The 17,748-nt window shown below is 41.2% G+C and overlaps 1 protein-coding gene across 1 annotated transcript in view; it reads right to left on the minus strand.

Annotated features, from left to right (window-relative positions):
- Window positions 1–3,315: 3,315 nt before the first annotated feature.
- SLC35F1 (solute carrier family 35 member F1) overlaps window positions 3,316–17,748 on the minus strand; it is a 423,273-nt gene continuing 408,840 nt past the window's right edge. Inside the window, exon 8 of the mRNA XM_070795916.1 lies at window positions 3,316–6,668. Coding sequence (XP_070652017.1) covers window positions 6,444–6,668 — 225 coding nt within the window. The 3' untranslated portion in view covers window positions 3,316–6,443. The remainder of the gene's footprint in view (window positions 6,669–17,748) is intronic.

Consider the following 17,748-nt stretch of genomic DNA (forward strand, 5'->3'; position numbering starts at 1 on the left):
GAAGCAGTTATGTGATTCACTCAACCATTTATATGCATGTGTGACCTATTTAGCTTTTAAAATCCTATTCAGTGCCCAAAAAACAACATCAGAGAATTCAAACAAAAGCTCGCAGGGAGTCCCATAATGAGACTGTTTTGATCATTCCAGTGATTAGCCCATTTCCTCCCTCTTTAGTAATTTCATTTAGAAAAGTAGTCATTTTAAGAACAACTAGATTTTCTTTATTGCTTTTCTAGTTTACTGTGAAATTGGCAAGTGGCCAACCATCTGTGAAACTGCAATCATTACTATTACTTAAAATTTATCAAACCTCTTGAGGTACTATGGAAGTAATTCTCCTTGCCTACAAAGACAAGGCCAAGAAAGGCAGGAATGAGACCTAACGTTGCACAAAAGTAGGTAGCACCCCATGTTTCAATCTTTTAGCCCCATATCCCAGAAATGGAGTTTGTGGACACTGTTGGGGGAAATGTCAGGTGCAGGAGGCTTTCGAGCCGCTGCCAAGAGGCCATGCACGCGTTTATCTGACATTCACCATTTCTTGAAATGATGGGTGTGTTGCCCTTGAATGTAATTTACTTCTGAATAATTCGTATCCTTCAGCCTTGCATATTTCTCTCTTGTTCTTTTACATTTTTACACATTGAGCAATGACACAGTGGAGAAGATGTTCGAGAAATTACCACTGGAACTCCTCTCCCTTCACTGCCCCTGGCCACAGATGTTTCCAAGGAAGAAGGCTGAACCATAAGCTGAGAACCTAGGCCAGGGCGGCCCTCCAGGAGTAAGAACCCAATCATGTTATCACCGCTGTAGGCAGGCGGTCATCCTGATGTTTTCCCTCAGACAGCGACATCTAGTGGCCGAGAGTCATAGCCAGCCACAGTGCTGCCGAAGTTCCCAAGGGCAGGGAGGTAATGGTGTATGCCTCTTACAGCCAGGGTAACCACACAGCCAGGTTCTTCTGCAACAGACTGGGTCTACGGACCTGTTGTCCAGGCATAATTATTAAAACTGCCCGCTTGACGTATTGGATAATGAATTACACAGCCTACTTACTGCCTGATTGTAGCGCTCTCATCTATTCAGTGACAGGACACATTTTTAGCCAGTGTCATCACTGTGGGATAATGAGTTTGGGAAGATTACTCCCCATTGCGTAAAGTAATATTTATCGTTATCCATTCTGAAATTATCTTTCAAGCATTATGGGATGGTTCCCAGCTCTAATGCTGAAGCCTGGTGAGCAAGCTCATTTTCATGCTTTTGTAGATTCATCTACACCAGGCCTTTGTCTACCCAGATGGACGCCCCTAATTTTAGTCTGTCCCCAGGGACCTCCTCCCTCTGATCATTAGTTTCCCTTGTTAATCAGGCTGCAGTAGTGCTTGGAGGAGACTCGCCTGGCTGTCTAAAAAGTGACACGCAATGCCTTGGCCTTTCAGGCACTAATGAAAGGCCATCTGGTAGGTATGGGGCTTTCCAGCTGTATTATAATTTTTTTTGAATTAAACATTTCTGACCACATAGAGAATAAAGGGCAGAGACTGAGTAGGTGGCCCATAGTGAACCCTCTGTTTACGTTTGCAGGGAAAAAAAGAGAAAAAAAGAAATCAAAGTAAAAAAGAAGAGAAGAAAAAAAGAACAGTGAACATAATTAAGAAGCAACGTTATGAATTCAAAGACACTATTTGCAAGTGAAAAACGAGCTTCACTGTGTTGTTTTTTATCCCAAAGTCAACCTGAAGGAACAGCCTAACTTTTTAAAGGTTTGTTAAAAAATTCAAGGGTGATTTAAGTGAATCTCATAATTTCTGCTTTTCCAGGAATAGGAATTTTACCAAAAAAAAAAGTACTTAACAGAAGTAGAAGGAAAAAGGGGAATATTTTGTAATACATATCTTACCCTTGTACTTTCTGTTTTTGATTTAGGAGTAAGATTCCATTAAAAAAAAAAAAAGATGTATGAGAGACTTCCCTGTTTTGCATGGGGGACCTGAAAAGAGATTAGTTGGATCTGATTCCAGGCCCGCCTTACTGCAGATGTGACAATCTGTCTTCCTGTGAAACATCAAGAGAAGGTTACACTTAACAGGTCCTATGCTGAATCTGACATGTTTCTCCTTCTCTTCATGCTAATCATCACAAAAACCATTCAAGTACAGCCTTAACTTCCCTTTGTAAGAACTTCCAAGCATTTAGGAAACCAAGTTCCTTCTCTTAAGAAAATGATAATTCGCTGGGAACACAATCTAAATGTGAGATGCATGTTTACTGTGTATACTAATGGACTCTAATCATTTAGAATTGCTGGACATTTAGACACAGACTAGACTTGAAGTTCAACTGTATTTCATCTTTGATCACAGAGTTTACTAAATAAAAATAAGCCATACTTTACAGAAAGAGTTCAATTTCTCAAGGAAAAAGCTATTTTTAAGCTGAGTCACATTGTTTTTGTTAAGCGCTGTTTGTACTATACTATTTATAGAAGCAGATCACAATGGATCTCTCCTTAAGAGTCCTTTATAAAGGCTGTATGCGACTGTTCCTTTTTTTCTGCAAAATGAGTTTTTCTTTTAAAAAGATTTTAAATATATAACTCTGACATACAGTCTTTCAGCTCATTTAATTTTTGAGATCTGATTATGAACATGAATGATAAAAAAGTATAAATTTATATACCATCATCTCTAAGTATTTTAGGGTTATTGGATGACTACAGTTAGTGGTGGAGGAGGGCACGGCAACCCACTCCAGTATTCTTGCCTGGGAAATCCCATGGACAGAGGAGCCTAGCGGGCTACACAGTCCATGGGGTCACAAGAGTGGGACATGACTTGGGGACTAAACAACAACAGTTAGTGGAGAAGTAACCATGACAATACTGTGTAAGTTCAGAGCAGAAACATAAACAGCCCTGCTTTATAAATGTCGTGCTCTTTCTTTATGCCTGGCATTGTGCCGAGGGCAGCATACAAAGAACTTTCTTCTTTATGAGAAACAGTTTCTTGAGGGTAAATTTATAATTGCCCTACATATGTTTTAAATGTGGGTTTAGAGGTTGTAGCCGCTGTCTCCTTAAGCACCCATCAAATAATTAATTTTGCAAATTACAAACGTGTTTAATTTGGCTTTTTGAAGCTACAGCTCTGAGACCAACTGTGCCCTTCCTAATTTGGAAATATTTTCTTTCTGATTTTTATTTTGACATGTACCCTGCTATCTACTTTCGTTGCTATTTCTAGCATCCCATGAGAGCTGCTTCCCCGGTTGTCATAGAGCAGACAAACATTCAAGAAAACCAAGAACTTGGTGCTTTCATAAAGCATTTATTTTTATTTGAAAACATTATACAGGCATTACATTGCCACAGCCAGTCCATAGGGGAGCATGCAAATATCAAAAATGGAGAGTTTGTTCAACTTATTGGTGTCAATTTCCCTTTTTGGTTCATATTTTCCATTTGCAGTGTTGGGATTAGTGTGCTTTGTTATTTATGTGGCTTGACAGTAGAATCCTACCCATGGGGTAAAAATCTGTACTGGTAGCTAGCTGGGGACTACTAAGTGGTTACAAATCAAAAACAAACCCCAAACGAACAATACTACACGCTTGTCAAAAGGTTAATAGCACAAGTTAGCAATATCTAAACTAAACATTGAAACATTTTCATGGGACACAGTGGTACCAATTTTTCCTTTGCTTGGTCTACCTGGTTGTGTATTTCAGAGTGTGGAGCTGTGGGAAGGTGTGACCAAGGTGAGCGCTAGCCCCAGTGCAAGTTGTCATGGAGTAAGTGAGGACCACCACTTATCTCGAGCGAGACTTAGGAGAGCTATGGTTTGCTTACCCAGCCAAATTCTATACAAATTGCTAAAGTCTTATTTGTGGAAGAGAGAGTTATGGTAGATTGAAAAGCTGAAATTCTTGCTGGTGTCTACTGAGGTTATGAAATTCCAGAAACTCAAACAGTTAGAGTTAATGACGTCCTACTCCCATTTCCTACCCCATTCCCAAAGGGTTGATGTCTTAACACAGAAAAAGAGTTTGTTTCTTGCTATTGTCTTTTTTTCCCCAAAAGGCCAATCTGGAACTCCTGATTCATGGGATGAATCTCAGACAATTCGAGTATGTTATCAGCCTTTCTAAATGGAGAAGAACCAACACGGTGAGGCACCCCAGTGACACGAAAGTCTTGTGTACAAGGACATGGGATGATAAAAGGTATACAGTGAATTCACCTTAACATTCACACTTGGTTTCCATACAATTTGGAGTCAGTTAAAATATCCTAGGAAACGATTCACATGGCAACCTGTAGCCATCCATTGATTGCAAACCTTTTAGAAATTAAAAAAAAAAATTTGCATCCACTGAGTTGACTTGGAAATACTTTCATCCACTTATTTTTCTTAAGATTTTACTAAGCGTCTACAAATTAGTGTCATAAAAATGAACAAAAAAAGATGAAAATATTTGGCTGAAAATAAATACTAAAAATGCAATAAATCAGACAAATTATGCAAACCAAAGGAACATAAACACAAAAATAAAACCAGTCTTTAAAGGTCTTCAGATCTGAATGGACAAAATAGTCAGAGAAAGGTATTTAATTGGTTTGACAGGTAGCAGAGAGCAAACATTGGCAAAGTTCTTTTGATTTGATACAGCTTTAGTGTTGATTTTTTTCACTAGAAATAAAACAGGCTTCTAAGCGGGCTGAATGGAGATGAGCATACAATTTGCATATCAGGAAAGATAACTTGTCTGCTCCAACTCCAAGGCAGGACTCCCTGTCCCCAGGGTAGAGGGCAGACAGAGGTGCCACGTGGGTGCTGACTGACAGCATGGGACACTTTTGCAGGTCTATTTAGGACTTGTTCAGGCCAGTATGGGAATCCTGACTAAGCTGCAATCTGTTCTCCACCTTACAGAGACCCCACTGGAGTTTTGCTTTGCTTACTTAACTTGAACTGGTTTGAATTGCCCAAAGTTTCATAAACACTTGTTTTTCCTTTACAAATCCTGTAACTCTGTCGAGGATCTTTCTGAATGATACTGAAGCCAGCCAAACGTAAAGACTAGTGCATGTACTGATAGGGAAAAAGAGAATCTACTGTAAATCACAGAGCTCTGTGGTGTTTCTTGATTTTCTGCGTTTGAAGAAAGAGCTATTGTAAAGGCGACAAAATTAGATTAGTGACATACCCCTCAAAGCCCTATCAGGACCCTGGAATATTCTCTGTATCCATAAGAATGCTGTGTTGATACATTCTGTTATCGAATGGATGCCAAATATGACCAAAAATGCCAGACTTTTCATTGGTGAGATTTTTACTACTACACAATGGCCATATCAGATGAGCTGTTGTCAGAGGCTGTGCCACAGCAGCACCCTGACTTTGTTGGGAGGCCAGACAACCAATGATATCCCACAATCAAGATAATTTCCATGCCGGTATATTTCAAAAAGGGTGTCACACAAAAGGGCAGAGGACCATGGCTTTTTCCAATGCCTTGATTGATCTCCATATTGATCTACCCTAAAGAAATCTAGGGGGAAAAGGAAAATTAAATTTTTTTTTGGAAGAGGGAACATAGGAAGGGGCAGAAAGATTTTTTTAAAAAAGACAGTACCCTAAGCACAAGTGATATTACTCTGGGGTTTCCCATAAGCCACAGAAATGGAACATTCCTTATCCTGTTATTACAAGGACTTGATTAGCAGAATCATGAGTTGCAACAGAAAGGCAATGGCCTGGAGTAATCCGAGGTTGAAATATAAAAAGGCTAAAATGTTTGTTTTATATCTATTCCTAGAATAGAGAATTATATGGTCAGTTGCCACTCCCCACAAGGGTCACAGCACGAAATACATATTGAGCAGGCGATCCAACAGGTAACAGAGGGAACCATGAGCCCCCAGGTGCCTAGGATAAGGAAGCGTCGCAGGGTGGGGCTCCTGTGGCATGCAGCACTCAGAGAAGGTGCACAAAAATAAAGTGTGATTCTTAAAAAGTGACTTGCCATAGAAAAGTGGGAGTGATGCTAACTACATGTGGGTCTGGCGAGAGTTCCCATCAGGAGTACAAAACCTCCTCCTGAAAGTCGCTATCATAACAGTAACCATAATCATACAAACAGTAATACTTGCTTTTGATTCAAACATTTTCACAGTAATTAATGTGGATGGGGGGTGGTGGTGTATGTGTGTGTGTGACCAGGATACACCCTAGGTAGGCATCCCTCCAGGTGGATCAGAGCCTGCATCTCCAGGGATGTTTAGCGTGTGCCTCTTACAGGCTTTCGGATTTGCTACCTTGCAGTCCACCTCTGTAAACTGCACCTAATAAATACCTTTCTCTATGTACAAAACAGAGATGACGGGCGGACACACAGCCGTGGAGGTGTCCTCAGTGGTCAGGGAGGGTGTCATCCTAGGCCACACGCACGTGGGGCTCATCTTCGGTCTCCTGGCCCAGGCTGGTGTAGGTGACCGAAGGCTCCACCTGAGCTGTGGCTGGTAAGTCCACGACGGGTCCCGAAGGGTTGCGGAACTGCTTGTAAACCCGGGGGTCCTGGGCTATGTACGTGGAGGTGGACGAGTAGAGCACCAGCCCGAGGAGGATGGTGAAGAAAGACAGGAGATACAGTCCTGAAAACTGAACAACACAACAGCCAAGTCACTTAGCAGCCAGAGCCGAACTACGTACACAGGAGTGAGAGGGAGAGAGACGGAGTGGAGCCGTTTTCTCTCGTGACAGGCAGCTTGATGAGTCCACCAATGATCTTGATGGAAGATGAATGTTCTCTTCTACCCTGGCTTGGTCTTATTGATTCTCCTTATCTTTTTTCTTGATTCTGTGGCTAACACAGAGGAACATTTAGCTAATTGTCTCTAAAGCACCCGTCCGAGTTACCCGATGTGGGATAGCTAGTTAATCACGAATTGAAATACATCAAGTTAAAAGCAAAAAACTCTCCAGTATCACTCAATAAAGAGTTGGTTGTTTGTGGCTTCATTAAACACAGAAGAAATATAGATACACCACTTAAGGTTGTAATGAAGCCATAAACACCGAGTCCCTCACTGACACAGCTGCAGCAGGCACTTTCCTTTCACCTTAATCCAATTCAAACACTATTTGTCTTCTGAGTAGGAATTGTTATTGACTTTGGTAACTGTCTTTGCAAGATTAGATTTTCCTTGGATAGAAAGAAATAGTATACCCTTTCATTCTTGCTCCACTAATCTAAAACCAAAACCAAACAGGAATGGATATACAGTGTTGTGTTTCTAAACTACTGCTTGACAACTCAGAGTTTTGTGGAGAAAAAGAAAGAAAATATTGGTGTATACAACTTCTCTGAGAATTTGCATGTGTTTTTTAAAAAAGCTGTACCTTCTGGGCCTTCTTGAGTAGTTATTATGGAATTACTTGAGTAGTCAGTGGGAGAGAGGGAGGTAACACTATGAGTATTGCCATGGTAACAATGTGAGTGTTGCCATTTCTGTTGTTTCATTCATTCATTCACTCCATTCATCCACTAGTTTCTTCCATGCCTTCTCTGTATCAAACATTCAACTATGTACTGAGGAAACAGAAATGAAAACATATTGTCCTTACTACCAAAGATTGAATAGTCTCAGTGGAGAACCAGAGGTACAGATAGAAAATAATAATACAGTGCACTTATGGCATGCTGATTCTCATTGTAGTTGATGGCTGTTGTCCTAGTCCTGACCACATCCTGCATCTGTTACCCAGTCCAAGCTCGCTCTGCCCATTGCACTATAAGCTAATAAATCCGAGTGCTGAGATCTTGAGGCAAGGTATACAACTTTGGAGAGCCAGCTGACCCAGAAGATGGCAGACTAATGGCTTGAGATAACCATCTTGTCGGGGCCCGGATGCCAGGTTCTTCTATGGATCAGAGATGGGGGAAGGTTAGGACATAGAGTAAAAATGACCATTTAATTCTTGCAAATGTCTCCTAGAGTGGCAAGCCTCAGGCAGGGGGATTGTGAGTTTCACTTCCTTACAGTCATTTCACTGGTGGTATGAAATGGAATATCTGCTATTACGTCAACAAACAAAGATGCCACAGCTATCTATCTGCAATTCTAGCTCTCCAAATGTGAACTTTTGAGCCACTCCAGTAAGCAGCAGATGAGGGGCGCCATTTCCCACACAAAGAACTCAGGAAAGTCACAGTCCTTCACAGGTGGGTGGGTCAGGCTGTCTCCCTGTGAACCAAGCAAAGGCATCCTAGCCCAAGGGCCAGGAGGAGGAGGGGCAGGCAGGCTCCCTGAGGCAGGCCGTTAAGTATGCCTATAATAACAAAAGCAGCAAAATAAGAGTGAAAGTCACAGAAGCAGAGCCAGTATGGATTTAAAATTAACCCTTCCCAATTACACATCCATTTGGAAAAAAGAATCAATTTGATTTTCCTTTTGGGGGAGGCGTACCAATTACTTTATTTGAGGGAATGGTACTAAGGAAAGAACTTAAGTAGACATTTTGGTACAACTTATAGAAAAGGTGCAGTACAAATACGCATGTACGGGCTTGGTGACCAGGGACATCACCCCTGTGGCTATAGGAAGCCAGGCTGAGGAGGTTTGGCTTTCATTATCACTGTTCCCCAGGGTGTGCTTGTCAAAGAGATACTCTGCCATGCCAGATTTGCTTTTCCTATTTTATTTTTTCATGCTCATAGTCTAAAACCAGGCTTCCTTGGTGGCTCAGATGGTAAAGAATCTGCCCGAAATGTAGGAGACCCAGGTTTGATCCCCGGGTCAAGACGATCCCCTGGAAAAGGGAAAGGCTACCCACTCCAGTATTCTTGGCTGGAGAATTCCATGGACAGAGAAGTCTGGTGGGCTATATAGTCTATGGGGTCACAAAGAATCAGACACTGCTGAGTGACTAATACTTTCACTTTACTAAAACTAGGAGAAACTGGTAAAAAAAAAATTAATTGGAAGCTGGAAGAAAATAGGAAAAGGATCCAGAGAGTCTATAAAGTTGCAATGTTATAAGATGGCTGTGTGGTGTGTGTGCTCAGTTGTCTGACCCTTTGGGATCCCATGGACTGTAGCCTGCCAGGCTCCTCTGTCTATGGAATTTCCCAGGCAAGAATACTGGAGGGGCTTGACATTTCCTTCTCCAGGGGATTGTCCCAACTCAAACGTCGAATCTACGTCTCTTGTGTCGCCTGCATTGGCAGGCGGATTCTTTACCACTACGCCACAATGTTCAATAATGGGAAAGGCAGTTTTGAAAATGGCAGATAGAAAAATTATTCATGTGGCTAAAAGTCCTTGCTGTAATATTTTGTTGTTTATCTTACTCTCTCTCTCTTTTAGCACCAGCAAGGTAGTTAAGACTAAAGATCACTTTTTGATTTTCTTTCCAGAGCCTGCATCACTGCCTTTAATTCCTTTATCAATCACAGTCATATGATAATACTTCCTCAGATGGCTTGTATACTGGATTCAGCTTATTACAGCTTCACTAAACTTGATTAATTCAGATTTTCCCAATGAAAATAATTCTTTTTCTTTATGAATTTGTTTATAAAATAAGATGGTAGCAAAACAATATGGAGGTCAAGAAGAAACAGAAACCACAGACTCATTCCAAATTGGGAAAGGAGTACATCAAGGCTGTATACTGTCACCCTGCTTATTTAACTTATATGCAGAGCACATCATGCAAAATGCTAGGCTGGATGAAGCTCAAGCTGGAATCAAGATTGCCGAGAAAAATATCAATAACCTCAGATATGCAGATGATACCACACATATGGCAGAAAATAAAGAGGAACTAAAGAGCCTCTTGATGATGGTGAAGAGAGAGAAAAAGCTCGTTTAAAACTCAACATTCAAAAAACTAAGACCATGACATCTGGTCCCATCACTTCATGGCAAACAGGTGGGGAAACTATGGAAATATTGACAGACTTTATTTCCTTAGGCTCCAAAATCACTGCGATGGTGACTGCAGCCATGAAATTAAAAGACACTTGCTCTTTGGAAGAAAAGCTATGACAAACCTAGACAGCATATTAAATAGCAGAGACATTACTTTGTTGACAAAGGTCCATCTAGTCAAAGCTATGGTTTTTCCAGTAGTCATGCACGGATGTGAGAGTTGGACCATAAAGTAAGCTGAGTGCCAGAGAATTGATGCTTTTGAACTGTGGTGTTGGAGAAGACTCTTGAAAGTCCTTTGGACTGCAAGGAGATGCAACCAGTCAATCCTAAAGGAAATTAGTCCTGAATATTCATTGGAAGGACTGATGCAGAAGCTGACACTCCAATACTTTGGCCACCTGATGAGAACTGACTCACTGGAAAAGACCCTGATACTGGGAAAGATTGAAGGCAGGAGGAGAAGGGGACAACAGAGGATAAGATGGTTGGATGGCATCACCGACTCAAAGGACATGAATTTGAGCAAGCTCTGGGAGTTGGTGACGGACAGGGAAGTCTGGAGTGCTGCAGTCCATGGGGTCGAAAAGAGTTGGACATGACTGAGTGACTGAAGAGCTTCATCCTTTACTTGAAACTTTCCCTGATGATCTCAGAAGATAAAGAATCTGCTTGTAACGCAGAAGACCCAGATTTGATTCCTGAGTTGGGAAGATCCCCTGGAGAGGGGAATGGCTACCCACTCCAGTATTCTTTCCTGGAGAATTCCATGGACAGAGGAGCCTTGTGGCCTACTGTCCATGGTATCGCAGAGTCGGACACAACCGAGTGACTAACATTTTCACTTCACTTTCAACAAATGAAATGAGCTTGTTCCTAACAGCAACATTTCAAATATTTTGATACTGACTTTCATTTTCAAAAAACCATCATGCATCTCCAGTTTCAAGTGAGAAACTTGCAAGGGAGGTTTTGGGTGTGAGGCTGCTTCTGTTGCAGCAGATGGAGGCAGAGAGATTAAGAATGGGGCTGAGATTAGAACTGCATTCCATCCACAAACCGGATTCAAATCCTAGCTCCACTCCTCTCTGTCACTTTGGACAAGTTTCTTTCCAGGTCCAAGTTCCTTATCAGTACAGTGGGGATAATAATTGTACCTACTGTATAGAGTGGTTATAAGGATAAAATTAGGTAAAGCATATAAAGCACTTGTTCTAGTGCCTACATCACAGTGAGGATTCAATCTACATTGACTCCATTGTTAATATTATTCAATCTACACTGGCTCCTTTGTTATCATCAATGACTGTATGTATCAGTGTTACCATATTTTTATATAATCATTGATTAAATTGCCTTTCTTTTATAGGCTCTTGACTACAGGACTGTGTCTTTCTTGACCAGTGTCAAGTGCAGAGTCTGGCATAGTGTGTGTGTGTGTTGTGAGTTGTGTCCGACTCTTTGCGACCCCGTAGACTACAGACCCAGGTTCCTCTGTTCATGGAATTCTCCAGGCAAGAATACTGGAGTGGGTTGCCATTTCCATATCTATTAAGTTTTATTTGCTCTTTGTTTACAGTTTGAATGAATTAATGCATTTAACTGAAGTTTCATACTAAAGAAAGAAACAATTAAAAAATCAGCCTGTACCAATAGTGGATTTCAAATGTTTTGGCTTTCAACTCAATCCAGCATTATTTCTCATACATAAAATGCTAAACAGAGACTCCTTGAGAGAGAAGTTGTAGTAGTGATCCTTAATCATTGACCCCAAAAATCATCATCTTCACTCCCCTTCAAATCAATTAGGGGAGAGTGATAAGATGATGAATTGGGAGGGGCAATGCAGAAGGCGAGTCTGGTAGAAGATTGTAGACTGTTGATCAGAGAGTTGACAGAGGAAGTTTCATAACTTGAAGTGAACAATCTTTGGCAACTGAAATAATGTAGGGACAGGAAAGGATCTGATACAGGGTATGAGAAAGGTTTGAATTTCTCTCAATTTCTGATTTTGGTTCCTATATACTGACTTGATTAACATGATAAAGATTTTAATAGCCATTTCTTGTAAAGCTAATGTCTTTGCCAGTGTGAAAAAAAATACTACTTGAACCAATCACTTTTGAGACATGGAACTATTAAGTTGAATGATAAATCCAATACAAAGAGTTTTTTTGGGACACAGCTTTCAAATGGCAACACATATCTTACTTGCAATGCATTTCTATTTAATTCAAACAGAATTCACACTAAAATAGTTCAAAATACAGGCAGAAAGGAATTTTATATGACAGAGGTGTCTTGGAAGTCATCAAGAGGTTTTATTAATCGTCAGGAGAGAAAGTTTTCATTTAACACACAAGCTCAAAAAGGGATCAGGAAGGAAAGGATTATGGTTAATCTGGATAAATATTGAATGTTAAGAAGAATTACAAAAAGGTTTGGTACTTTAAAAGGTAAGTAAAAGTTTCCTTTTCCTTTTTTCTTTATAGATTGATATTACCCCTATTAGGTGTACCTAATTGGAGAAGACTCGTGAGAGTCCCTTAGACCGCAAGGAGATCCAACCAGTCCATTCTGAAGGAGATCAGCCCTGGGATTTCTTTGGAAGGAATGATGCTAAAGCTGAAACTCCAGTACTTTGGCCACCTCATGCGAAGAGTTGACTCATTGGAAAAGACTCTGATGCTGGGAGGGATTGGGGGCAGGAGGAGAAGGGGATGACAGAGGATGAGATGGCTGGATGGCATCACGGACTCGATGGACGTGAGTCTGAGTGAACTCCGGGAGTTGGCGATGGACAGGGAGGCCTGGCGTGCTGCGATTCATGGGGTTGCAAAGAGTCAGACACGACTGAGTGACTGAACTGAACTGAACTGACTGAATAGGATGACCCTCAGTTCTGGATGCTGTACTTATCCTGATAGAGTGTTTGTTTGTTTTAAAAGCAGTCAAACAAACAGAAAGTCTGCATATTCTAGGCTGCTTTACTTGTTAACTGCAAAGAAATACTCAGGCCTACTTCCCAGAAAGCCATCTCCCGGTGACAGATGTGGTGAGTTTCAGGTGGAGGTTTGCTGCTTCGTGTATGAATATGGGCTGCTGTTTGCAGTATACTCTGTGAGCCTCTCCAAGGTCAATCGTGGCCCATCAGAAGATGCTGTGGTCCACATATGAGCATCAGAAATGCTGCACTTTGCCTGCATTTTATCTGACTTGTAATTTTGAGAAGTTGCACAAGGATGCACCCTTTTTCACTAGCATACTGCACATGCTTCCGACTTTCCTCTTGCCTTTTTCCATTTTGATAGGTCCCTTTGCTAACAAGGATCAGAAAGTACTCGCTGTACATAAGGAGAATATCTGTGGTGTTGCCGAAAGCAATCTGACTGGAATAAGCCATTTTCCAGAACAGGGTGGCTTGGAGGACTGGTGATAAGGCTACATAAATCTCTCTATCTTCAACTAGAGATGAAATCTAGCTCTTAGCCAATTACTTGTTAGCTAATGGGACATCTGGGCTTTCCTGATGGTTCAGTGCTAAGAAAACTGCCTGCCAATGCAGGAGAAGTGAGTTTGATCCCTGGGTCAGGAAGATCCCCTAAAGAAGGAAATGGCAACCCACTCCAGTATCTTGCCTGGAAAATTCCATGCACAGAGGAGCTGGGGGGCAGTCTATAAGGTCGCAAAGAGTCGAACACAACTGAGCGACTAAAACACCAACAAAAATGGGACATTCGGCACATCAATTAGGGACAGGCCACATTTTCATTTTAGTTTTGGTATTAAACATCTAAGTTGAGATTTAATAATCAAATTACTTTAATGGGCCTAAATCTATACGAATAGAAAACCACATGGTTTGAAAGCCATTTCAATGTACTTTTACAAATATACTGACTAGATTATGGGAGGAAGAGGACGATTTTTTTTTTCTTTAAGAGGACAATTTTTAAAGGAGGCATTCTTTTTATATTGACTAGAAAATGGCAGGGGTGAGCAGAGAGGAACACGGGCAACCCTCAGAGAGCTGTGCAGGAGGCTATGAAGTAACCATGGGCTAACGCTCTACTCTTACTGGATGTGTGCACCAACTACCTCCAGGAGGACCTGGCTTTTCCTTCCTTCCTGGAGCATGAACGTCAAAAGATGTCTTTTAACGATGTATGCCTCTTTGTAACATGGCTTTTACAAGGTTCCTGATGTAGGGCTCTGATTATTTTTGTTCAATGACCCCACTTGGACCTATTGATGATCAGAACTAATTGTGATTTAATAGGTAATGAAAAGCTAAAAGATTCTCTTAGCTCTTAAAGAGAGACATACGGCAGTTTTCTCTCTAAAAGCACAAAGATTCAACAGAAATAGAAACGATCACTTGTGAGAGGTAGAGGAAAGACCTGGAAAAGAACAGTTATTAGTGGGTTTCTTAGGAAAGTGGGGTTCAGGGGAATGAGACTTGCAGCTTCTGCATCTATCTGAGAAGGAAAGGTTTAGATTTAAATCCAATTTAGGTCTAACTTATAGAGGTGACCATGGCTCAGATCATGAACTCCTTACTGCCAAATTCAGACTTAAATTGAAGAAAGTGGGGAAAACCACTAGACCATTCAGGCATGACCTAAATCAAATCCCTTATGATTATACAGTGGAAGTGAGAAATAGATTTAAGGGACTAGATCTGATAGAGTGCCTCATGAACTATGGACCAAGGTTCGTGACATTGTACAGGAGACAGGGAAAAGAAAAAGAAAATCATCCCCAAGAAAAAGAAATGCAAAAAAGCAAAATGGCTGTCTGAGAAGGCCTTACAAATAGCTGTGAAAAGAAGAGACATAATAAGCAAAGGAGAAAAGGAAAGATATACCCATTGGAATGCAAAGTTCCAAAGAATAGCAAGGAGAGATAAGAAAGCCTTCCTCGGCGATCAGTGCAAAGAAATAGAGGAAAACAACAGAATGGGAAAGACTAGAGTTCTCTTCAAGAAAATTAGAGATACCAAGGGAATATTTCATGCAAAGATGGGCTCGATAAAGGACAGAAATGGTATGGACCTAACAGAAGCAGAAGATATTAAGAAGAGGTGGCAAGAATACACAGAAGAACTGTACAAAAAAGATCTTCATGACCCAGATAATCACGATGGTGTGATCACTCACCTAGTGTCAGACATCTTGGAATATGAAGTCAAGTGGGCCTTAGGAAGCATCACTACGAACAAAGCTAGTGGAGGTGATGGAATTCCAGTTAAGCTATTTCAAATCCCAAAAGATGATGCTGTGAAAGTGCTGCACTCAATATGCCAGCAAAATTGGAAAACTCAGCAGTGGCCACAGGACTGGAAAAGGTCAGTTTTCATTCCAATTCCAAAGAAAGGCAATGTCAAAGAATGCTCAAACTACTGCACAACTGCACTCATCTCACACCTAGTAAAGTGATGCTCAAAATTCTCCAAGCCAGGCTTCAGCAATACGTGAACCGTGAACTTCCAGATGTTCAAGCTGGTTTTAGAAAAGGCAGAGGAACCAGAGATCAAATTGCCAACATCCACTGGATCATCAAAAAAGCAAGAGAATTCCAGAAAAAACATCTATTTCTGCTTTATTGACTATGCCAAAGTCTGACTGTGTGGATCACCATATACTGTGGAAAATTCTGAAAGAGATGGGAATACCAGACCACCTGACCTGCCTCTTGAGAAACCTGTATGCAGGTTAGGAAGCAACAGTTAACAGACTGCTTCCAAACAGAAAAAGGAGTACATCAAGGCTGTATATTGTCACCCTGTTTATTTAACTTATATGCAGAGTACATCATGAGAAACGCTGGGCTGGAAGAAGCACAAGCTGGAATCAAGATTGCTGGGAGAAATATCAACAGCCTCAGATATGCAGATGACACTACCCTTGTGGCAGAAAGTGAAGAAGAACTAAAGAGCCTCTTGATGAAAGTGAAAGAGGAGAGTGAAAAAGTTGGCTTAAAGCTCAACATTCAGAAAATGAAGATCATGGCATCTGGTCCCATCACTTCATGGCAAATAGATTGGTAAACAGTGGAAACAGTGGCTGACTTTATTTTGGGGGGCTGCAAAATCACTGCAGATGGTGATTGCAGCCATGAAACTAAAAGACGCTTACTCCTTGGAAGGAAAGTTATGACCAACCTAGACAGCATATTAAAAAGCAGAGACATTACTTTGTCAACAAACGTCCATCTAGTCAAGGCTGTGGTTTTTCCAGTAGTCATGTTTGGATGTGAGAATTGGACTCTAAAGAAAGCTGAGCACTGAAGAATTGATGCTTTTGAACTGTGGTGTTGGAGAAGACTCTTGAGAGTCCCTTGGACTGTAAGGAGATCCAACCAATCCATCCTAAAGGAGATCAGTGCTGGGTGTTCATTGGAAGGACTGATGTTGAAGCTGAAACTCCAATACTTTGGCCACCTGATGCGAAGCGCTGACTCATCTGAAAAGACCCTGATGCCTGGAAAGATTGAGGGCAGGAGGAGCAGGGGACGGCAGAGGATGAGATGGTTGGATGGCACAACCGATTCAATGGGCATGAGTATGGGTAAACTCCGGGAGCTGGTGAAGGACAGGGAGGCCTTGCGTGCTGCGGTTCATGGGGTTGCAAAGTTGCACATGACTGAGTGACTGAACTGTAGAACTGAGGAAGCTTAGTGAAAATACAAGTGGAAAGAGGGAGAAAATAAGGTCCAATTAGAAAGACAAAAGATGTAGGAAAAGAAAATTTCTCAATAGCTAGGAGGAAACAGGACTGAAAAACTTGGATTAGCCATCCCCCCATATAATTCTTTTCTATATTCATTAACATGTATTTTTTTCTCTTTGTCTAAGTGTGTGTATGCACACACACAACACACACACCTCAGAACCACTATGGCTTACCTGATAGGTCCTGCCTTGTGAACTTTTCTTAAAAAAATTTTTTTTTACTTTAATTTATTTGAATGATATAAAATATTTAATTAAGATGACAAAAGGCAAAAAAGGAATGAAACATAAAAATAGGAACAAAAAACAAGGGCAAGGAATAGAAAATAGTAACAAACAAGGCAGACAATAATTAAATTATACCAATAACCACTTTGAACATCAATGATCCAAATACATTCTGAACTTTTCTTGAGAAAAGCTGAGTAGCCTGAGAGAACACCATCCCTGAAGGGTTCTCATGTATGGTAGATGAGCACAGGACAACAACCACCTCCTGTGGTTCCAAGGCTACATATGAAGAGTGGAGGAAGGAAATACCATGTCAGTCAGTTCAGTTGCTTAGTTGTGTCTGACTCTTTGCGACCCCATGGACTGCAGCATGCCAGGCTTCCCTGTCCATCACCAACTCCTGGAGTCTACTCAAACTCATGTCCATTGAGTCGGTGATGCCACCCAACCATCTCCTCTGTCATCCCCTTCTCCTCCTGCCTTCAATCTTTCCCAGCATCAGGGTCTTTTCAGATGAGTCAGTTCTTCACACCAAGTGGCCAAAGTATTGCAGTTTCAGCTTCAACATCAGTCCTTCCAATAAGTATTCAGGACTGATTTTCATTAGGATGGAGTGGGTTGGATCTCCTTGCAGTCCAAGGGACTCTCAAGAGTCTTCTCCAACACCACAGTTCAAAAGCATCAGTTCTTCGGCGCTCAGCTTTCTTTATAGTCCAATTCTCACATCCATACATGACTACTGGAAAAACCATAGCTTTGACTAGATGGACCATTATTGGCAAAGTAATGTCTCTGCTTTTTAATATGCTGTCTAGATTGATTATAACTTTTCTTCCAAGGA

This window comes from Bos indicus, chromosome 9, assembly GCF_029378745.1.
Source record: "Bos indicus isolate NIAB-ARS_2022 breed Sahiwal x Tharparkar chromosome 9, NIAB-ARS_B.indTharparkar_mat_pri_1.0, whole genome shotgun sequence".
Lineage (NCBI taxonomy): Eukaryota > Metazoa > Chordata > Mammalia > Artiodactyla > Bovidae > Bos > Bos indicus.